General features: G+C 41.1%; 1 protein-coding gene and 1 non-coding gene across 5 annotated transcripts in view; one reads left to right on the top strand and one right to left on the bottom strand.

The window, feature by feature from the left end:
• Window positions 1-22,860, bottom strand: part of fanci (FA complementation group I) — a 32,693-nt gene that overhangs the window by 1,327 nt on the left and 8,506 nt on the right. For 2 of the 4 annotated variants that reach the window (XM_038706615.1, XM_038706617.1), the window contains 34 exons: window positions 9,589-9,688; window positions 9,391-9,463; window positions 9,086-9,216; window positions 8,495-8,648; window positions 8,293-8,350; window positions 8,029-8,070; window positions 7,782-7,905; window positions 7,162-7,247; window positions 6,933-7,065; window positions 6,762-6,839; window positions 6,522-6,658; window positions 6,211-6,391; window positions 6,027-6,114; window positions 5,805-5,935; window positions 5,595-5,665; window positions 5,383-5,497; window positions 5,128-5,250; window positions 4,881-4,949; window positions 4,695-4,796; window positions 4,422-4,616; window positions 3,918-4,039; window positions 3,670-3,831; window positions 3,068-3,247; window positions 2,792-2,958; window positions 2,619-2,695; window positions 2,304-2,420; window positions 2,177-2,228; window positions 1,960-2,087; window positions 992-1,057; window positions 780-876; window positions 472-656; window positions 324-380; window positions 186-245; window positions 13-84 (listed from right to left, as the gene is read on the bottom strand). In XM_038706615.1, the coding sequence (XP_038562543.1) occupies window positions 13-84; window positions 186-245; window positions 324-380; window positions 472-656; window positions 780-876; window positions 992-1,057; window positions 1,960-2,087; window positions 2,177-2,228; window positions 2,304-2,420; window positions 2,619-2,695; window positions 2,792-2,958; window positions 3,068-3,247; window positions 3,670-3,831; window positions 3,918-4,039; window positions 4,422-4,616; window positions 4,695-4,796; window positions 4,881-4,949; window positions 5,128-5,250; window positions 5,383-5,497; window positions 5,595-5,665; window positions 5,805-5,935; window positions 6,027-6,114; window positions 6,211-6,391; window positions 6,522-6,658; window positions 6,762-6,839; window positions 6,933-7,065; window positions 7,162-7,247; window positions 7,782-7,905; window positions 8,029-8,070; window positions 8,293-8,350; window positions 8,495-8,648; window positions 9,086-9,216; window positions 9,391-9,463; window positions 9,589-9,688 (3,733 nt within the window). Of the gene's footprint in view, window positions 1-12; window positions 85-185; window positions 246-323; window positions 381-471; window positions 657-779; window positions 877-991; window positions 1,058-1,959; window positions 2,088-2,176; window positions 2,229-2,303; window positions 2,421-2,618; window positions 2,696-2,791; window positions 2,959-3,067; window positions 3,248-3,669; window positions 3,832-3,917; window positions 4,040-4,421; window positions 4,617-4,694; window positions 4,797-4,880; window positions 4,950-5,127; window positions 5,251-5,382; window positions 5,498-5,594; window positions 5,666-5,804; window positions 5,936-6,026; window positions 6,115-6,210; window positions 6,392-6,521; window positions 6,659-6,761; window positions 6,840-6,932; window positions 7,066-7,161; window positions 7,248-7,781; window positions 7,906-8,028; window positions 8,071-8,292; window positions 8,351-8,494; window positions 8,649-9,085; window positions 9,217-9,390; window positions 9,464-9,588; window positions 9,689-9,788; window positions 9,944-22,723; window positions 22,780-22,860 lie in introns of those variants that run through there. The other 2 variants (XM_038706614.1, XM_038706616.1) reach the window with 2 other exon arrangements.
• Window positions 10,512-10,584, top strand: trnar-acg. Its single transcript has one exon. It is a non-coding gene; the product is annotated as a tRNA-Arg (tRNA).

Genomic DNA, 22,860 nt, shown 5'->3' with positions numbered 1-22,860 from the left:
TAGGGTCCTTACAGAGGCAGCAGTGTTCGCTTCATTCCTTTTCTTTTTCTTGTCATCCGCACCTCCACCACTAAATTCTCCACTCTAATAGAGAAAACACATCAATCAAATCCATAACTGAAAAACTAACAGCACCATCATAATTACAGATGATAATTTGTCTGAAAACTGGGACTGAGCTGTACCTGTGCGTATGTGATGAAAGAGTAGCACTGCGGTGTTAGGTGGGAGCCAGACAGTTTGACCTACACAGAAAACACTAGATTAGCATGACGCCAGAAGTACTGGAAGATTCAAACAGAGGAACAATAAGTTAGACTTACCAGCTTCTCAAAGCGTGCTGGCAGTGCACCGTGCTGGTTGGCACACACCTGGATGTACTAAAATGGAGACACATGGAGAAAATAAATTGGTGTCACACTAGACAAACTCCACAAACATACGGAGATCATGGAGTGGACACATACGTACATATTTGACCAGGGTGGTGAGGATGGTGTATGTGCGAGTCAGTTCTCTCAGCAGTGTAATGGTGCAGGTGCCAGGCAGCAGTGCCGTCTGGACCAGCTCATTTAATGCTGTCAAAAGAGTCCCGAGCTGCAGCGTCACCGCTTTCTCTATTGGATCCTGCTGGCCTGCAGTCTGGGTGGCCTCACCTACACGTCAGGAAGGTAACATTCACAGGAGTTTTGGTGCCACACCTTGACATCTCCTCCCTTGTCCCCTTTCAACTCTCCACCATTAATCCAACTGCGCATCAGTGTGAAAAGGCTTCTTACCACAGCCCAGTTTGTCCGAGGCCGTCTGGCTTTTCTTTCTGGCAATCAGCCAGTCCACCTCATCAAGCACTCTGTCAGCCTGTGACAGGACCAGCAGCTGGAGCAAGAGATTAAAGTGATGATGAAGACGGTGAGCATACTGCGCAAACAGATACTTAGGTGACTGTGTCGATGCAAATCAGAAGATTCTAGTTTTAAGAACCAAAACTCACTGCTGCGGTTGTTGCAGTCTTCATGTTGACAATGGTGAAGTGAGACTGTTTTTCCACCTCCACATCCTGAGCACAGAAAGGGCAAAATAAAAAGTGGCCTGTTCTGGCTGAATTGCTAGCTTATTGTCATCTATTTATTGCTGCCATAAATTATTATTAGTACTTCAAAATGAAGGCCAAAGGGTAACTGTAGATTACTGTTGAAGTATTAATCATTTGGTGATGGTTTTTGGAAAAAAAAAGTTTGATTCTAAAATGTAGTATAAATATCAGAGTAAAAAATAAGTGTTCCCACTCTTTTCCTAGAAATCATCTTCCAGGACTTTTCCAGGACATTTTCAGTGATCTAGCTGGTATGACAGACATCACGTCATACAGTAATATGTTCCTGTCAGAGGAAATTTGATTTTAACGACTTGCAGCAGTTTAAGACAAGAGACTAATATATACCTGTGGAGGATAATGCAACTTACGTTATTGAAAGTTTCGGTCACTTGAATTAATGTCAGCAAACCTGTGCTACCATGGGACGTGACTCAGGGGTGTATTCAAAACGCTACCGCAACATAATGTTAAATTAATTTTTCGGGACATTTTATTTTTTCTCTCTTTTTCCATGACTGGAAAATTGCTCAACTGTTTTCCAGGATGTGTGGGAACCCTGATAAATATTTTTAACATGGCCAGTATCTGCTAATCCTTTAACACTACGAGATTTTGGGATGATATGAGACGATTATCAAAAGGTTGGATTTGAACCATGGACAAAGCAGTCAACAAAGATACCTGCATTTAAGGGATAATCATGGAATTGAAAAATTGACATATACAATAACACTGTAATTAACTGATGTGCCATAATTAAATAACTATAAATTGCTGGTATCAACTGTTGCCTTGCAATTGTTTTAAAGGTATAATACCATATTGCTTGTGCTCTGAACACTGTAAAGTGAATTTGTATGTACCTGATCGATATCTCCCAGCTGGCTGTGGATGTCTTGGCAGAGTTCCAGCAACAAGCTGACAGGACTCTTATAGAGAATATGCAGGTTGAAGAGAAGAGAGAGCAGGCCCTTGGACAAAGCAGAATCCTCTTAAAAAAAATAAAAATAAAACAGGCTTGAGAAAACACACCTTACTGTACCGAACGTGGATACAAAGATGAAGTGAACTGACACTCACCAAAACTGGTCTTCTTGCAGATTTTCACAGTCCATGTGATCATCTGAACAAACTAGATGTAGACATGTGTTAGTGGAACAAATACTACAGAATTTGTTCAAGAAAGGGCACTTACTAGTACACCCACCTGTTGGGAGGAGGGCTTCAGCTGGCGTGAGAGCACACTCAAGATGCTGACCAGCAGCTGAGCCTCTTTGCTATTAAAATCTTCCTCGCCTCCACTTAACTGTGTGAACAGCGCCCTCTGTTGACGGGCAAAGACAATTGGATTTTAGTGTAGATGCTCATGGTGTGAAGCAGTGCTCCCTACATTAAAAAAATAATTAAACAGGTTTGTATCTAAAAGAGAAGCAATGGATAGGCATGACTTACACTTTTTCATTAGAAAATAAATGTTTGGATTTTAATCTAACACACAGAATAATACATAATGCAGATGCACCTGAAACTGTCGGATGTAAAAGAAGTTCATCTCTGTAACACTGCCATCGTCTGGCTCGGCATCATCCTCTGAGATGTCTGTGAGAAACACAAAAAGTGATGTATTCCTGTGTACCGTTCAGGTGTAAAACGTAAAACCGACTGCTTTTACAGTTTGAAAACTGCACGTCTGACCCATGGTGGAGAGGAGCTGGGCCATCCTGTCAGGATAGCGCTGTTGGCATGTTGTGAAGATCCTGAGCAGCCCTTCCAGACACAGATGGGACAGGCTGGAACGCTTCTCCTTCTTCCCTGCATCCTCCACGACACTGGGTATGTTGGTGTACCGCCACATCAGCACACTGGGATGACAATTATACGATGATTCTTGTATTCTTTTCTTTGGTCAAAGAAAACAAAAAGGGTAAACAGTCTACCTAAATGCTGTTATTTAGGCCAAGGGATTCCAACCTTGTCATGTCACAGAGGAAGCGGAAAGTTCTGTCCGTGTTCTGTCCATCTGGGCCATCTGTGTGTCCAGTTTCCTCCAGCTGCTGGATCTTCTGTACAGCCACACTTACTGCATAACGCACAAATTCTCCACTTGACCGAAGCACTGAGAGAGCCTCCTCCCTGCACTGAGTGCTGTCTCTGTCAAAAAATAAAAATAAAAAATAATAATAATGTGACGCAGTAATGTTCAATTCTACAAATTATTATGAATGTATTAGTGTTGTCAATAATACTCTTGATTCAATGCACATTTAACACATTTTTGGAAACCAGCTGATGTGTTTATTTAGTATTTCAAACTTTTAGCTCTTCAAGTTTGCCCAGTAATTAGTAACTGTCATTTTTAATAAATGCTACACAAAGTATATTTTTGTACTGCCTTCAAATTCTTGCAAGAAACATACATTCCAGTCAAGACGTGTAAGAACTAAGAAGATGAATACTGTATTTATAGAAGTTGTTTCTGGGTAAATATATTGTGATTTAATTAAATTAAATGTGGCCTTCATACTCAAGAGAGAACAGTGTAGTAATCCCTGTAGGCCACTGAAAGCACTTACCTGAAGAGCACAGTGAGAAGAGTTGATATGAAGCCCAAAGAGAGTAAACTGCGGGGGGTCTTGTTTGAGGGCCCGCGACCCTTTCCAGATTTCTCCTTCAGGATCTCAAACAGCTTGTGGTAGCAGCTGAACAGCTCCATGAGCTCCTCAAAGCGGCTTTTACTGCAATGCACAAATAATAAAATCCCACACTTTTAAAGATTTATGCTACACAATGTCCTGACTATACAAAGAGAGGTGGTTGCTACCTGTAGTTGGCTTTGATGAAGTTGTACTCCATGAGGACCTCATACACTCCCATCACCAGTACAGCATAGATATTATTCTTCACCCCAACACTGGATCCCATGGAGAACTCAGCTGACTTGTCCTGATCAACACAAAGACTTGTTTGGCTTGTGTTGGCTTAAGATGATGCTTCCAGTACCACATTAATAACTGGCAAGAGCAGGGACAAGCATGGATGCTGTAAGTAAGGAAAACTGCCAATAGGATACAGCGGATATACAATTCAAAAAGAAAATGTTGCTTATTTGCAATTCTCCTCTCAACGAGACTACTCATTTATTAAAATTACAAACTGTTAGTGCTTCTCTTCTCACAGCCGTGTACAGGTCACTGAGACACATAATTAGGACAAGCAGAAAAATGTTATAAATGCCAATAGCGGCAAGGTTCCTCCTTCTGTTGAGAAAATTTAAAAGCCATATAATGTAGTTTATTGTACGATTTTCCTGTCCTGACATACATACCAGTTCAAAGTCCTCCAGTTCACTCTTGATCATGCGTCTTGTCATGCTCTCTAGAATTGTCTGCAGTTCAGACTGGTATCCCTCCTCCTCCTCCTCCTCCTCCTCCTCATCACTGTCGTCAGCGTTGTGGTTTGCTGATCGACGCATATTCTGCAGCCACAGCAGGCAATGCACAGTACAGCTCACCAGATGGGCCTGACAGGGGACAAACACTATTTATAGCTGACATTAACACAACAAAAACACAAATTGCTACAATGCTGACAAGATTACCAGTGGCTCCTGGAGGTAGACTTTGTCTCCGAGAGCTGTGATGCACGGTTCCAGTTTCACGGGGGGCAGAAGGTCTTGTTCAGGCTCATAGTACCGCCTCAGCTAAGGATATAAAGACACACAGCTCCTCCATGTTATAGATAATATGACAAATAGGCTATTATATGTAATTTAATACACACATACCTGGGAGAAGAGGGTCTGCATGATGGAGCTTGCAAGTTGAGAGTTGCGACGGAGAACATCATAGAAACCCTGAAACGGGCGAGAATCTTGTAGAATTTTCACGGTGGTTGAAATATATGTATGCAAGAGGCTAAAATTGTTCCTATGCTTATCAAGACTATCAATCATGGTTAGCAATTAGTAATAAAGCATGCAGCAAAAAATTTTAATCAATTAATAAACATGGCATAGAAAAGAGACCTCCAACCTCATAGAGCATGAGGCGCACATCAGCCTGCTGGCCGAGGCAGCGACGGAGGCTGCTGAGGATCTCCAGACAGAAAGCTTCATTGGCAGCAGAATTGTAACGGGAATGAACGTCCACTTGGACCTATTGAGGGGTTCAGGTAGACTGTTTTTCTATACGGGAGACCATGTTTCAAATTGCACATATTTCCACAGCTGCACCCTTGATGCACACGCATATATGGAAAGACAGCACACAGTTGAACTGGAACCGTACCTGGCTAGAGGAGACTCCCTGGCTACACTGGCTCGACGCCAAGCTGCCCAACACTTTGAAGTTCTTCAACAGCAACAAGAAGCCTGTTACTGCAGACTTCCTGCCGTCCAGTTGGCTAGCAGAGGGTCATATACATCAAATGTGTTAACCAAAGCATGATTCATTAACTGTACTGAAAAACCTCATCTGATTAAGAGCAATGCAGTACACACCTGGAAAACATGGCCTTGCGGAGAACTAAAATCAAAGCATCTTTCAGTGACATACTGACTTTGAGCAGGGGCTGGAGATTAAAGACAGAAGAATGATTAAACAACGGAAACCTTTAGTGTGTGTGTGTGTGTGTGTGTGTGTGTGTGTGTGTGTGTGTGTGTGTGTGTGTGTGTGTGTGTGTGTGTGTGTGTGTGTGTGTGTGTAGGTACCTGGACAGCTTTTAGTAAACCCTGAACAGTGGCCAAAGGGAGGTATGACAGGTGGTCAAATGTCTCCGTCACCTTGGAGGATGACTCCAGGAGGATCATGGGAGCAGAGACCACAATGTCAGAGAAAAGCTCTGATGATATAGAAAACAAACAAAAACAACAGTCAGAATCTAGTCTGGTGTCCAACTGAATGCTGGGACTAATGTCTAAAGGTTGTTTCACCTAAGTAATGACTGACAGGTGATGCTGTCTTTGTGACCAATCGATTTAACACCTGCTCCAGTATCTCGCCTCTGATAGGCTCGTGCATCTGTTGCCGAAGAAACACACATCCTCCAGTGAGAAAAAAACACAATATAATTGTCAATTATCAGTCATTTAAACCCTCAATAAAACCAAATGTTACCTTAAAGCCCTGCAAGAGAACCTGTCCTCCCAGCTTACATGCCTGCTGAGCGGGGGTCCGGGCTACAGTAGCAGACCCTTCTGCGGTCTTGCCAAATGGTGCAGGTTTGGGTCCAAATGTATCCATGAGGAAGAAGCCCAGCTGCACAAGACCCTGGGTCACATGATCCCAACCAAACACACTGCACAGGTGGAAAGGTAGAATTCATGTGAAGAAGTGCATCTGCAAGTATTTTGTTCATGAAAGATGACAATGTAGTTTACACAGATAATTACTAATAATATATATTCTTATAATTTTGGACCAGAAACCTGTTCTTGACTGTGTCCAGTATCATCTGAGCCACACTGCAGTGCCCAGGCAGGAGGTCCTGCAGGAACTTTGACCCCTGCTGCAGCTGCTCATCCTTGAAGCTCTTGATGATTGCCCCCTTCAATAGTTCAAACACCTACCCAACCAGGGAAAGCAAAAAAAATAAAATAAGTGAACAGTAAAGATAAACTAAAACACAACTCAAATGAGTATGGGGAAAATAGTTTAGTTTTCTTCACCTGCTCTTCATAACGCTGGATGCGTGCCACGGAGAGCAACAGGGCAACACTAAAAGGGCACAGGTCCCCATAAGATGCCTGCGGAAATGCAACTCAAGTTTTATGACATACTCATCATTACACATGTAATCACAAATAACTTCAATATTAGACAGATGAGTTATACATAACCTTAAAACTTTTAAGGAATTCTCTCCCGAGTTCATGGTCGAGTCGAATAGCAAAGACTATGTGGAGGATAGCGGTGCCCTCCACATGCCTCAACTGGTCCTGAGGAATGGACTGAACCTCTAAATCCATGCTCCTGAGGAAGAAAGAGTGAAAGACATCAATCAGTAAATGGAAAGGAAGATATAGAGTTAATACGGTATATGCCACTTGCAGTCTATGAGCCACTCACTCTCCGTGTCTCTGCTCTTCTTCCTGGCGAACATCTTGCTCCTTAAAATAACTGATGATTCCATCCAGGACCTGTTTCTTACAACCCTGACAAATATAGTGCAGAGCAGGCGTTTAGATTAGAGCCCGACCTATAAATCAGCGTGCCGATATTATCGGCCGATATGAGCTAATTGCAGATAAATTGTTATCAGTTTTTAAAATAGCTTAAAAACAACAATTAAAAAAGAAAGAGTGAAGAAAGATGGATCCTTCAATAAAGTTATCAGTGTTGTAGATGCATAGTGTGTCCACCAGAGGGCACTCTGCAACCTCCCTGTTGGCAACAAATGTCTGGATAATACATATCCATCACAAAACGATTATTTTTAAACTGCATTATGTCTCATTATCTTGGTGAGGTCTCATAACTACATTGTTAGGGATAATCTTTGTTTATGTTATTTATTTCTAAAATGAAGTAGAAAAAAGAAATAGAATGCCAATATATGGGAATATCGATTTTAAAATCCTCAAATATCAAAATCCGTACTGGCTTAAAAAATCCCATATCAGGCTGTGATTAAGATCATTAAAGGAAAGAGGCTGAAAATCAACATGCTGTTACACACAAACACGCACCTTTGCAGATAAAAGCAGCAGCTGATAAACCAGTGGAGGGATCTCCTGCAGATCCAGTTTGGTGAACATCCTCAGTACTTTCTCCACTAAAAACTGCAGCTCCTCTGATGACAGGGGCACATCCCTATAATGAGGCATTGTGAAAACAAAATAAAGGCAAAGACAAGGTACTGCAATAAAATTGTAATTTTCTGTGGGAAACTGAACGGTATCAACAACGTGATGGTCTGATAGTCAAACAAGTTACCTGAACATGGTCGTAAGGTGGATAACACATTGTGGGTCCCATCTGCATGAAAAAAAATGAATAGATAAATAAAAACAACCTGTTTGTTAATACTCCATATCTAATGGTTTGGGCTTAAATAATTCATATCAGTGAGGAGAATGGATGCACCATTGTGAGTTATCTATAACCTTAAAACATTTTTATCATATATTCCTCTTGTAAAACTACTTAAAAACTTCACATTAAATTGCACATATAGTTTGAAATCTGAGATGTCCTCACCTGCTTGAACAGAGACTGTTGATCAGCTGTTTCTTGTATTCCTCACCACTGAGTTCACCTGAAGTTATTACAAAATAACAAGCAACCACAAGAGACAGAGCTTCAACAAATTTAAAATATTTGCACCTTGTAGATCACACCACTAAGTCAGAAGTTGATGTTTTTGACATAACATAAAATAATTCTAGTAATTTGCACTTACCTTTGCCATAAGACAAGGCTTCACAAGCTGAAAGAGCAGTAAGTACAGTAGGAAATAGCTCCAGGGATTTCCCACTTCCCATTTTTCCCACCTTAATGGCTTCAACAAAAACAGATGCCAGTTGTGCCAGAGAGGGTCCGGGCAGTGTATGAGTCTGTGCACAACATTAAAGAGGCAAAATGGGTATTAGGCAGATGTGTCTGTGCTGACATATGAACAAAAGAAAGGGACAAGGGAACACAATATGTGAAGACATGTTTAAAACAGATGGGACAGCAACTCAGTATAGGCTGCTCTTTTAGTCATTAGCTTTGTAATCATTTCTAAATTTTAAGATATTTTAGCATTATGTTGATTATGTATTGTCTCCCATCCTCATAACCTGATAGTATTAGGCAGGGCAGAGAGCTCCAAACAGCATTGACTGGTTGTTACTTAACACTACATTTGAGGCCCTGTACAACCACAATCCTGACAGTTACATTACTTGACTTTATACACCTGTCCTTACTTGTTGCTGCAGTTATCGTTAATAAATGCCACTTGGAGTGGTGTCTTGTAAAACCATCACAATCAGGCTTTTTTTCTAACCTCAAGCATCAGCAGTCCAATGATATCAGCTGCCACCTCAGCTTGAAGATCCCCGGACTCACACAGGGGGACGCAGTGTTGATAAACAACAAGTCTGCGGTTTGACCCTTCAGTGGAATTGGGTGGAGATCCTAAACAAAAAAGCACACATTTCACTTTTACATGTGTGCCATTAATACCAATTCAGGTCCTTTAAACTAGTATTAATGATTCTGATTGAAGATATTACAGTGTAAGTCTGACATCTTTGTTATAATGTTGATTTGTAACACCACTACTAACAGTGGTTGGCACCGTGCACTTACCTTTAAATATGCCTTTGATCATGGCACCGACCTTCTTACCCTTTAGTGCGCCATTGGTAATTACAGTGATTAGCTAGAAAGTGGAAATCGAAAGGAGGTATTTCATACGTCATCTGATAGAACGTTTTTATAAGCTGTGAGATTTAGAAATGTGGTGGGCCAACGCTAAGTGAAGTTGACAAAATAATTTAGCGTTACCTGGTCATTTGTAAGAGATGACAGATACTTCTGAAGTTCGGCGGGACTGTCTTCATCTGACAGTGTGACGATTTTATCCATTTCAGTCCTCATGATCAACCTGCAAGCAGACACAGGTGGCTGGTTGTCAACCTCATCAGGCTTGTTGTTACTGTAAGTTAGTAAAGTTGATAAACGAAGTGCACAAATGAAACGTTTACCCTTGTTTGCCGACCGTTTAGCTATTAACGGTACAATTAAACTGACTGAAGTTGTCCGTGAAAAAGCAAAGCAAAGCCTTCAGTATCTTTGGTAACGCTTTCATAATATGTTACGAATTTCCCGCCAGCGCACACTTCCTGTTTTGCTTCGTGGTTGCCACGTTCGACTCATAGTATCCCCCAATTATAGGATTTGTTATTCCTGTAAACATTCCCTCGTAAGGAAAAGATGTGTAACAACATATATTTAATTTATTATAAATATATCTTTAGTATAACGTCAAATACCTTAGATACATAACCCTACGGCCTTATGATTGCCATGTAAAGATAACATTTAGGAGGGACGTTTTGGATTTCCTACCGGTAATAACGTCCGTTCTTTGATGGGTTGCCATTTATTCAGACTTATACCCTAGTTTGATTTTGGGCTTAACTGTGTTTGACTGCTTAACGGGCTGGTATCATATAAGCACTTAGTGCTTTATGCCCTAACGGTTAATCAGTAATCTAATTTAATAATGGTTTTAAGTTTCACGCTAAACAGTGTTCGACATTTAGTGCCCTGTGATATTAATGCCGTGTTAAGCACAGGTTGGCATACATAAGCTAGAGAAAGGAAGAGGGGAGGAAGACGGGCGGGGAAGAAAATAAGGGGGGAAAAGTGGGGGGAAGATGGATTTAATAGATTAAATATGTTCGAAACATTAGTACTTTAGAAGCGGGCCAGTGGCGCAATGGATAACGCGTCTGACTACGGATCAGAAGATTCTAGGTTCGACTCCTGGCTGGCTCGTTACTTTTTGCCCTACTATGGTCCAACGCATATCACTGTTGAGAAACAGAGTGATTTGACAGAAATTCGTTATTAACGATGATCCCACGGCGTGATTGGCCAACATTCAGTGTCACATTGGTCAGAACACCAATGTTGGTATGATGACAATGAAGATTGAACAGACGATCCAAGCCCCCGAAATCGACCGATCACATTTCAATAGCTAACTTACCTCAGAGCTGGCGAGAGAAGACAAGCGGTCATCTCGGTATTTTTGATGATAGGTATTTTATTACCTACGAATCTCCTGTATTAACGTTAAAAAAATTTTCATTAAAATTATTTGCGGTTCACTAACTGCTAGCAAAGATCATAAGGGTGTAACATTAACTTAATGAAAAAAATATGTTTAGGGCCTATGCTACAGTAACGGTAACATTAACACAGCAAGGCTGTCCGTAGCTAGCTTTTATATACTGTTGCATAGTAATTGTATATGCTAATTTAGAGCCGGTGTCTTCGTGTATTGAACTTGGGAAGTTTTCATTGAAATTATTCGCGCACGATCTTAAGTTGTGGCTCACTTTGCTTGCTAACACCATATGGATGTAATTGTTAACCTAATGTTAAACGTTATGTCTACAGTAACCGTGTAGAGCAGATGTCACTAATAGGCGGACCACGGTCCGGATCCGGACCCAGCTGCCGTCCTCTCCGGACCGCCGACCTACAGCCCATTTATTATTGAGACTTACTACCTCGTGACGGAGCGTTTCTATTTTAACCCGCGCAGCTTTTCTGTGCAGGTTTAGAGGACCAGGAAACTCAAAGACCAATCGCATGTGCTCCAATCGTCTCATGTGACGCTGCTCAGCCAATCAAATCTGTGCATACCGAGGCTTGCGAGTCGAGTCCGCGAGATTCACCAGAGACGTTTTGGAAACACACCCGAATTGAGGAGACGAAAGATAAAAGAGATTTCACATGACTTTTAATCAAGAATGTACAGATTTTTACATGTACATTCCTTCCACGGGCAGTTCAAAACCAGAATATCTCATAGATCTCCAATATGCTAGCTGGAGCTCACGTTTCTCACTGAACAACAGAAAGTAGGAAAGTGGTAGCTCTGTAAGAGGAAATGAAAGAGAAGGAGGCATTACAGCTGTTCATTTGTTATGATGTGTTGAGTGTTTATTATAAAATTGGTTAAGACTACACTTCATCACTTCAAGCTACACTTTTTATTAAATTTTTTCTAAAAATTAGGCACTTTAGTTTACTTAAATTTAGAATTTATTATTTGAATAGTTATTATTTATTATCCCTCCAGTTTGATGTGAAAACTGACTGAAATATTATTTGATTTGCACGTCATGCTCTACAACAAATAAAATGTATGTATTCAAATAGAATGTATTCAAACTTTTACTGTTCACATGTTTGTAACGTTAAGTTGTAATCCTTTCAAAGGTTGTTAAAGTCACAGCATCAGTTGCCGGAGGTACAACACATTACTGATCTAGGGTTTGTTTGATCTAGGTCACTGAAACAGAAAACCCAGAGTTTCTCTCATCTCAGGCTTAATTTACTCAGTTTTCACTAATCCGGCTATCTGAAATGGGGCCCTGGTAGGTGCCAAAACTTACCATCATCTTATGTAGATGAATTTTAGATTAAGTATAGCGGGATGTACTGACAAACATTGCAAAATCATTCAAACATTACAAGGTGATCATGACTAAATATAACTGATGGCAATATAATTTTCACAAACCCCCAGTTGTTTGCTTATTAACATGCCTTTTTGGATGATTGTTGTGTGCCTGGAGTATTTTGGTTTAGCTGGTCTTCCTGTGTTTTGTTTTTCTGCATGTGTGTTCTGTAGCTGGTGGGCGTGGTCTCTGGCTTCCCATGCTGGCACTCCCACACCTGAGGCTAATCTTCATTCCAGCACCATTGTGCCCTGCATCACTGCCAATCACCACTAAACAAGACCTGATCAGCCATCCAGTCATTTTGACACACCTTGTTAAACATGCTAGTCCTAGTATCTGTTTGCCTGCCAGCCTATCTAAGTTGGATTTTCTGTATTCAAGGAAACCCCTCGCTCTGCTCCACAGATTCCCCAGATTACTGTCTGCCTGAACATTCACCAAATTTCCCTGTTCAGGTTTCCCTTCCTGTGAATGCTCTGGACTGCCAAAACCCCTGCTTCATTCCCCAGCCACACACTCAGCCTTTTTTGTGGTTGGTATGATACATATTTGTTGTGCTTTCGTTTCAGCTCCAGTCGCTTCTGGGTACAATACAAAGCTGCATTAACTAATGTTTTACCAAAATGTGACTCTCTGTATTTTCTTTCTCTCTTTCCTTTTTTAATCTATATGGAACCTCGCTTCAGGAGACGTGCTGATGGCAGCCTGAATCTGATACAGTGGAAGTAACAACGGTGAAGGAGGCCAAAAAATCAAAGCTGTGAATAAGACCCCTGTAGAGCTGACCCTTAATAGTTGAAGATTTGTTGCTTTGATGGGTGGAGCTTGATACGACTGTCAATCTCTGATGTACCACTCAAAGATTATTATCGTTTTTAAACAGTTCTTGAAATAGACCCACGAGGAACCGCAACGTGCATGCAGTTGTCGGCTGCACCGCATGCAAAACTCAACACAAGACTGGCAAGACTGAATGGCAGGCGAGCAGAGAGAAAAAATAGCAATAAGCCTCAGTTCAGCTGTAAAATGTACAGTCTAAGTTACACTGATTAATGAACAGAGACTGCAGCTTCTCAAGATTAAAGCTTGCAATCGCCGCACACAAAGAAGTTAGGCCTATATGATTCGACTATAGGCAAGACTTGACAATTCTGATTCGACTATGTAAATCCTTTGTCGGGGACAGCCCTATACCCCTGTTCCTGGAGGGTGTGCTGGACAAGACCAAGAAAAGTTTAATTCAGCCCCAAGAAGATCCACCTAACGGAAAGCAACGGTTTCTCTGAAATCCAGTTTGGTGAGTTTCAAACATTGGGCAAACATTAAGGTGGGTAGCTGAAAATACCCTGGGTTATGCTGCTTACCTTGTAGCAGCTATTAAGAGGGACACAACAGGAGGCAGCCAAGTTTCCCAAGATCATGCCCACAACAAGGGGAGTATATTGAGCCATGCGTCAGTGAGGGCTGGTAAACCGCAGCAGCCAGATCCAGCGGAAGCTGCGGGATGAGCTCTGGTTGTTTAAGTCCAGTATCTGACAGATTGCAAGGGGATTGCCAGTGCTGTCACATCGGGCCTGATCCTGCCTGTGAACTTAGAATCTGCACCTTCAATGCCTCCTGTTCCTAAGCACCCAGGGTGTCCTGCAAAGGCTGGCTGAGATTAAGGCCATCATCACTTTACTATATGTTCAGATCTTAAAAATGGATTCCTCAAAGTAAATGGCCAGAAAACTAGCAGTTTGCAGCCATGTCACTGCTACCTGGGCAACCAACGTTGGTAACGAGCATGGACAAGTGATCATGTCCGTGAAGTGAAGGTTGTATAAACCGTAGCGAGCTATCCCTACATTGCAGGGGAACCACTAGTGGGACCAAGGAGACTCAGGCTCTAACTGAGCGCCATATCCAGGCATTTGATGGGGTTGCTGGTCGTGACACCCACTAATAAACTCAGCCCGAATGAGTGAGCTCTAGAAGTCCCAGCGAAAGCATGTAGCCTGCGTCCAGCATCCTCCAGGTGTGCAGCTCTCCATGCAAAGGGCAACTGTAGTGAAAGATGGGCACAGTCTGCCAACCTACTGCTGTGTCAGAGGTTCCACTTTGCTTGAGCCATTTCACCTGCACAGACTTATCCAAGGTAAATAAGTGACTTAGTTGAAATATTAAAATTAATTCATTATTAATTAAGAGATGGAATAAATTGTAAGAACAGCTATTTGTGTATTAATATACACTGGCAAGTAACCTTCCAGGTGTATCTTTGGGATGGACCAGGTGCAATGAGGACAGGGCTGCAGCAGCCACAATCATCTTACAATCATCTTCTCCGTCATGCTGTCAATACTTTAGCAGAGGTTATGGGCAAGAAAATCATCCCTTATGGCCAAAGAAAATACACAGGTAGAGAACTATTACATTTGTTGTTTTTTGGTGACTGTGACCGGCCCAAGGGCTCTCTGCATTGGACCGGTTTACTTTGTGGTGTTTGTGTCTTCTGCAGGCAATCAGATGGGAGCTAGGAGCACCTTAAGCCTGCCCAGATAGACACTAGTTGTTGGTTCCTGCGCCTTCCACACCGCTCTGCCACGCTACCTTTAGTTCTGTTCCGTTTTTACATTGGCACACGTATCCTCTCAAACTACTGATTCTGATGTCCACAGCTAATTGATTAATCGTTGTGGCTTATATTAATAAACTTCACTTTATTATTGTTAAGCTCAGTTGCATCTTCCTTTTTTGTTGCAGCTTGATAGCCGGGTTGTAACAGTGACAATTTCCCTTTAGTAAAACTCACCAGGAGTATACTAAAGTTTTTTTGTGTGTTTTTTTTTTTTTTTAGTATCAGTATATGTTGTCACACTAACTCTAAATGTACATGCGTCATAATTACAGACATAACAAATTTAAACTAAATATTTACCCTTTTCATGTAGCCCCAGTAGACCAATTATCAGCAGAAACTGATCTTCCAACATCTGACAACATCATGATGGAAGGGTAAATATACACTTACATTTTTGTAAACAAAATCTGGGTTACGTTGGCTGTGTTATCATGTGACTAAATGTATTCATTGCTATCAAAAGTTCTAAATTATCTATCTTTTTAGGATTCTGTTGGACCTGACAATATTGAGGGACATAGCACTGTGCGGGAGTTGGATGGAGTTTCTGGAGTATATTGAGCTCTTTACTTCTGGCAGAATTACCATTGCTATTAAAGAGCAGCAATGTTCTGGGAAAACTCCACAGCATGCTGTAACCACCAAACACAGCCGCTGCCACCACCCAGTTCACTCCCACCCCCACCCAGCACACTGCCTCTCTCCGCTGGTTGCCTAACCAGAAAAGCCTGACCAAGACTGTATAAAGGCTGGTTTCCCACCTTCAAAGCTAAAACTTGTCTCTAATAGCAGGGAGCAGACCCTGCCATGCACCAGAATTACTTTGGCAATTGGTACTGCAAGGCCATAGGCTCCATGACTCTGGCTGAGTGTAAGCCATAGACTGTATATAAAAAGGTTGAAGCCCAGAGGTATGGCAAAAAGATGCTCCCCTCTGACAACTATGTGCACATCATATTCTCATACATTATTTTTTAATTATTCTTTTAGATATAAAGGTGTTGAGTTTTCTGTTCCATCACATTATATTGCAGTTGTGGTGTTGTTGAAAATTTGTATATTTACTAGATTACAATGAGCACCCACTGATTGTATTACTGCACTGTTTTGTTTATAATACATATTTATGAAGATGACTCAATACAAAGTCTTTTTCAAATACAATACAGCACAGGTTTTCAAAGGGTTAGGCCTCCCCAGGGAGGCTCTAAACAGCTTCAGGGAAGGTTCAATGAGTGGTAGTGAAAATATTACATTTCAAAAGTATTATAATTATCAAAATGTATGCAGTTTAGTTTATAAGATAGTTCAGAGATACAATAAGCTAGTTTTGAAGAATTTTAATTTTTTTTCCCCAGAGTCAAACTTAAATGCATTAGGACAGACTTTTTGATACGTCTTTGTTAATAAATTATGTCAAACACCAATAATAGGCTATCACCTAAAGAAGTAAGCAAACAGGGGGGGGCGGCAGTTGTCATTGCTTTACACTTCGCCATCACGTTACGTAAAATATATCATTTAGCTGTTAAACGATAAGCTACTGCTTAACCACACTCGCAAGATTATACCTTCTATATTACTTGTAATAGTCAATGCTTGTAATAAACAAAATAATGTAATGTTTACAAACTGCACAGCGCTTAATTACTTCCATTGCTTAAGCACAACAGGGAACAATAACAGCATTTGACTATAACAGATTGCGTGAGACAATTTTAATTTCTTATCTGAAATACAATACTTTGTCCTTTGCAAACTATACTATTGTAGATTAGAACCATCTATTTATATGAATTTGCAAAATTTTAATTGAACAAGGTTTGGGTGACAAGATTCAAACCCATGACTGCCAAGACATATTTTGGTACCCGTTACTATTTATATCAACATTCGACCTGCAGGCATCTCCCTTGGCACAATAGATAATGCATCTGAACACAGATCTGAAAATTCTAGGTTCCCCTCCAGGCTGGCACAATTCTTTTTTCTTAAGGAAGAGATGTTGACCATTCAATCACCTATGTACATTTTGTAGGAGCCAGAAGGACACAACTATGGTGGGACTATTTAAGCTTCCCTTTCATGATGAGCTAATTGAGGAATCAAAAAGGAACAGTAAAACTGATTTAAGAATTATGCAAGTCATTCTCTCAAATGAAAAACAAAAAACACGAAAGAACAAGCGAAATGTCAAAGGGGGCGGGGGGGGGGGGTCTATTTTTAAGCATGTTTACACAGATCGTTCCTTTTCCTGCCTAATCTGTTATTTAAAGCAGGTACAGTAGTACACTTGGGCAGTTGAGCATAGAAGTAGAGGTGAAACGGTATGAAAAAGCTGTTGAGGTGCAGTCTCTATTCATTAGTCACTGTAACTTAGGGGTGAGCAATATGGCAAAAAATATATTTATATATTTATTTCAGGCAGGATCACAATTCACAATCTTATGATTCATTTTCATGTTGGTTTTTAAGACTGTTGCAAATTAAAACAACTATTAAATTGTAAGCAGTGTAGCCTAATGATTCATTCAAACAACAAAGAACTGATTTATTTTGGTTCTTACAACATTGTAAAGATTTTAATATACATTTGATTTTCTCGTGAATTAATGTGCGTTTGCTTTTAATTTTCAGGTTCAAAATCTTAATTAGGGGTTGTACCAGAACAGGCTTACATGGTTTAATTTTCAAAAAACACCATATTTTTCTCATACTGCACATTGCTGCAGCTCCTCTTTTCACCCTATGTGTTGTACGCTCCCGCTATTGAGCTACAGTGTGATGCATCTTACTTGTACAAAATCTTTGTTGGGAGTTGCACATGCGCAGTTCCCGACCAGAAGCAGAGAAGGGCGGGTCGTAAGAAACAAGGTACTGTGATCCAAATCAAAACCGCTTCAGACTGCGACCGTGACCTCGCAGATGGTATAAGTTACTCTCAACCACATATCATTGTTCCACATCTTACCATAAACCACTACAAATATCACCATATTTCAACTCAATTTTACATAAAAATTGGCCAAACAATTTGAACTTTTGCTTAGTAGCTTTCACATCAGGTGTAACATTAGCATTATAGTTATAACTTTAGCTGTGTTAGCCAACATTTACAACTCCGCACTTGAACAGTCTGTTACATTGTTAGTGTTACAATATAATTCACAACCAATAAAGCATATTTACAGGTTGTGATTGTGATTGATTTCAGGCCCAAACAGAGTCGGAGTTGCATCGTCTTTGTTGACTAAACGTTGAACTGTTGCCGGTGTTTTGACGATCTATGCTGCCTTGCCGAAAAATGACTCGACTCTACTCGGCCCTGCTCCGTTTTCCATTGCAGACAGTACCCAGAGATGGTACGTAGCTTGTCTTCATAGCGACGCCACACACAACTGCCGCGACGTAATGTTCAATGCGACACACACACCAGCGATCCAGGTATGGTATGAAAACCTTCCAGCTGTGTTTTCCTCTGTAGTTGTTGCTGCAGCGGTCTGTGTGACGGCGGGTTGGCGCAGACTTCCCCCGCAGCAACTTGCGGAGCTCCTCAACTCCGAAAATATTCAAGCACATTTTCGTTCCGCCATCACTTTTCGTAAAACTGTCAATAATCTACACAGCTGATTTCTCACCTCAACTTCTCAGAAGTGGATTCAGTGATGAAATTCCATACGAAAACTGTAAAATATAAAACTTTCTGTTGCTGGCCTGTCTGGTGCAGCAATGATGATGCAGTAAATAGTGAATATTCTGTCTGACCAATCAGCAGTCTGTCGTGTTTTCATGTTACATTTTAGTTTCCCTCAGCTCGCTTGGAACCTCATGGAGGTGAGGTGATACGAAAAAAAATTACCTGGAAGCAGGTACAGGTGCAACATTTCTACAATGGAAAACCAAATAAAGGCGAGTCGAGCCTCCCTGTCACCTGTCAGTAGAGCTAATCCATCATGTGAGAGGCAATCGCATTGCCTATCGCTACCAAGAATTAACCCGTCACATGTCGCCCCACTACCAAGAATTATGAAATCCAATCACCTTGCGTTGCGCCTTCCACGGTTCGACCAATCATAATCGGCAGCACTACCAAGCTTGCCTCCCCCGGAGATATGAACGTAGCGCCAGTACGTAGTTTGGACTGACATCTATTGCTGTATTTTTGGTAAGTCCATTGCCATTCTATTGTCTTGAACTTTTATTTGTAATATCAGTTTACCCATTGGGCTAATTATGTAACTGTTACATTGGCACTTAACTGACATAATGTATGTTTCGAGGAATGTCAGTAACGTTAACAATTACTAGCTAGCTATGAACAATTCTCCATTCATATCCAGCTAACTGATATATAACGTTAACTAACTTCGCGGCTGATAAAAATAACTTTAAGACGTGTTAATATTAGCGTATTTGCTTACAAATGAAATCGTGTAATGTATAGTTTATAACAGGCCGGCTATTTGGTTAAAACAGTGACATTGCCGAAGGGGATCACTGGTAAGTTAACGTTACATGATTGACTAGTCCACAGTTTACCACGGAAATCTATGTTTTAATTCTATATTTGGATCCAACTAAAGTTAGCTAAAACAGACCTGTATGGATCAGTCAATGTCTTTTTTGTTGTTGTGTGGTTGTTGACAGAGTATGCCAATTTATCCCCTATGCATAGGGACTGTTTCATGTTATAACGTAACAGTGGCATGAGTAAACTAGCAAATAACTAATGAAATGCATTTCCAGTAGTGTACTTAAAAAGGTAACCAGTGATAAGAAATCAATCTATGAAAACATTATCACAGACAAATAAGCCTCCCAGATCCCAGAGACCGCGGTTTCCGGTTGGAAATGGAAAACTACTGGCACTGATTCAACATTTAGACAGTCTGTCTTTTATAGCTTTTGCCAATACAAAATAATGCTGCATAACGTTATATATAGTAGTTTTAAATTAATAACCTGTGGCTCAGTAAAGTAAACAACTGACATTAGCCAGTAACCCTAACGTTACCTGTCCTTCACTGTGACGTTATACAGTTGTTGTTTTTTTCTGATAGCGATTTTAAAACTTAACGTTACTAATATTAACGTCAGTTTAAGTTGTACATATGTGATAAACCTGTCTGTTCATGACATTAGCGAGCTTAGTCTTTAAATGAACGTTAAGTTACAAACAGGTGTCCTGCAAGTTAAATTACAATGATGATACATTAAAAGATACAACTTATTTTATTATTTAATTTTACTATAACTCGTCATGCTGTTACACAATGAATAAATAGCTAAGTCAGTAGACTGATACAGTCGTTAAGTATCTCAATAATTTTTACTGAACTTTTACAATTTAGAGGTAACACTAATTGTTCTTTACTTGAATATTTCCATTATATGCTAATGTTTCTTTATACTTTTGCTTCGGTACATTTCAGAGGGACATATTGTACTTTTAAGTCAAACATATTTTACAGCTGTAGTTACTATTTACAGATTTTAATAAATTATTAATACAAAATATAATTAAAAAATAAGTTTATGTATTTTTAGATTAACCAACCCAGCAGTTTAAAGTATACAGAATTAGCTCCGCCTTTACCAGCTATGATCCAATAATATAATGTACATTCTGAAAGTGACCATTCTGCATAATGAGTAAAATTAGTATTAAGTAAGTTGAATTCATAACTTTTACTTGTAATAAAGCATGATGTGCTAAGATTAGCTTGATCTATATACTTTAACACATTGGTTCCTGCTTTGTCATTAAGTACCTATCAAGCCTTTCACAAAGAAATACATAGATCCTATTGATGTTGCAGTTTGTTTTTAATGGATAAATATTCTGTAACAGCAGGCTAATTTATTTTGATTAAATACTGTATACTTGAAGATTGTCTCTTTTTTCCACTGACAGAAATGGAGCCTTAAGTCAGAAAGAATACTGATGGCAGCATCATACTGTCTGATTCACTGGAAGCACTCAGGATTAAAAGGGAGAACAAGGAGAGACCATGGTCGCATCCTCTTTCTCCTGAGCAGGTACTGGAGTCTGCCAGTAGTGCTGCTGTACTATAGGGCAATGACCCAGCCGACAAAAGTTGTGTGCTGGGTCTCCATCAGTTACAGTTTGGCCTATTCAGGGGCCAGACCTTCTAGTGGGTCATGGAGAATTGTCTAGGGTATGGAGGATACCTTGTTGCCTCGATGATCCGGGAGACAGGCGAAGTGAAAGACTCCAGGAACCATCGAGCCAACAAGGAGGCTTTTAAGGAGTATATGGAGCTGTTTCCAGAGGGCCGGGAAGCCATTTCAATCAACATCCAGCGCCCAGACCCCCACCAGCGCCCATCCCTCCACCACTGTACAGACTTTGTCCAGCCTACCATCGCCCAGGAGTCATCCTCCAGTGCCAGCCTCCTCACTGCGATCCCTCCTGATTGGGAAGAGCCTGACTCAAAGGACCCTTGACAAGTCTGTCAAGACTTCTCTCCTTCCAAGTTTCAGCCTTGTAAGTTTATAATGTTTCAATATTTAAGGTGTATGATACTGTTAAGTATTAAGAATCAATCAAATACAGATTATTTATCTCTAACATTAATATCTTGTTTAGCTGTTCCAGCAGTGACTCGAGGTGTGGGTTCACAGGAGCTTAGCGACACGGACGACATGGAGCTTGTAGCACCAGCAGAGGAATGAGAGGCCCTAGCAGTAAGATCTTTTTAAATTTTGCTTATTTAGCAGATTCATCATCCAAACCTATGTTAAGTACAGATATTTAATTTGTCTATAAGTTTGTGTGATCCCTGGGTGATACTACACTGTATAGTTACAGTTTAAGCTGAACAGCAGTTTTATAATAGGTAGCATGTTTTAAAAGATGAGCCTTACACCATCTTTATCTTCTGTTTAATAGAGAGCACAGTTTGTCTCCCTGCTGGCTGGATACCTGCCTTGCCTATCCTTGACCAGCAATGGATCTCCAATGCCCTCTTCAAGTGGTCACGGGCTGGCCAGCCAGAGTTGACGAGACGTGGTGGGAACCTCCACAGCCATCACTTGCCCCACAGAGTATTCCAGCAATGGAGAGGTACTTCGCTCATGCCTTGATGCTCTGGATGCCAAGGAAGCTCTGGCGTGTGAGGATGTTCTGTCCACATGCAGACTGTGCCAAAGAGGAGCTCACCTCTGCAGTAATGCATCAGAGAATCAGACAGGTGATAGGTGTCAGCAGCACCTACTTCATGGCAGCAGAGTATCTCAGCTGTAAGCGCTGCAAGAGGAAGGTGATCAGCTGGAGCCACAACATTGTCTGCCAGCTGGACATTGGCCACCAGGTCCAGTTTCCCTGTGTCCTCACCTCCAAGCTGGGCTGTGACATGCAGGTGGTACGGCAGATGTGGCAGAGGGGCCTAGAGAACAGCAGCAGCCAGGTTCAGAAGCAGCTGGAGGACCAGCATGCAGAGAGGTGGCTGGAGAAACAAATTCAGTTCCTCACAGACTACAGAGGAGTTGCACGGGCTGTCTCCTCTGGACTTATTTCCCCAGTCTCGCTGGGGGACTTGCCTGCTATGCCTGACAGCTAGCGAGGGCTGGGGCCTGATGAAGATGGCAGATGGTCTTGTGAGGCGCTTCCGTGATGCTGGGGTGCCACCCCCAGAGATCCTATATATGGACCGTGACTGCTGTGGGAACTCTCACTTATACAAGATCTTTGGGGCATGGCGATCCTGTTGGATGTGTGGCACTTTATGAGGTTTGCCACAGGATGCACAACTGATTCACATGCTCTATACACCAGTTTCATGGCCAAACTCACCCGCTGCATCTTTGTGTGTGCATCTGCAGTGACTCAGGGAAGCCAAGCGAGCGGAGCTGGAAGCAAGCCATAAAAATATGTATAAATGTATTTGCATGCAAGGAATCACAATGCAAGTATGTAATGTTTTTCAGGAA

This window comes from Micropterus salmoides, unplaced genomic scaffold (genome assembly GCF_014851395.1).
Source record: "Micropterus salmoides isolate LMB-PRFRI ecotype aquatic unplaced genomic scaffold, ASM1485139v1 Ms_hic_scaffold_8, whole genome shotgun sequence".
Classification (NCBI taxonomy): domain Eukaryota; kingdom Metazoa; phylum Chordata; class Actinopteri; order Centrarchiformes; family Centrarchidae; genus Micropterus; species Micropterus salmoides.
This window is presented reverse-complemented; position numbering and strand designations above follow the sequence as displayed.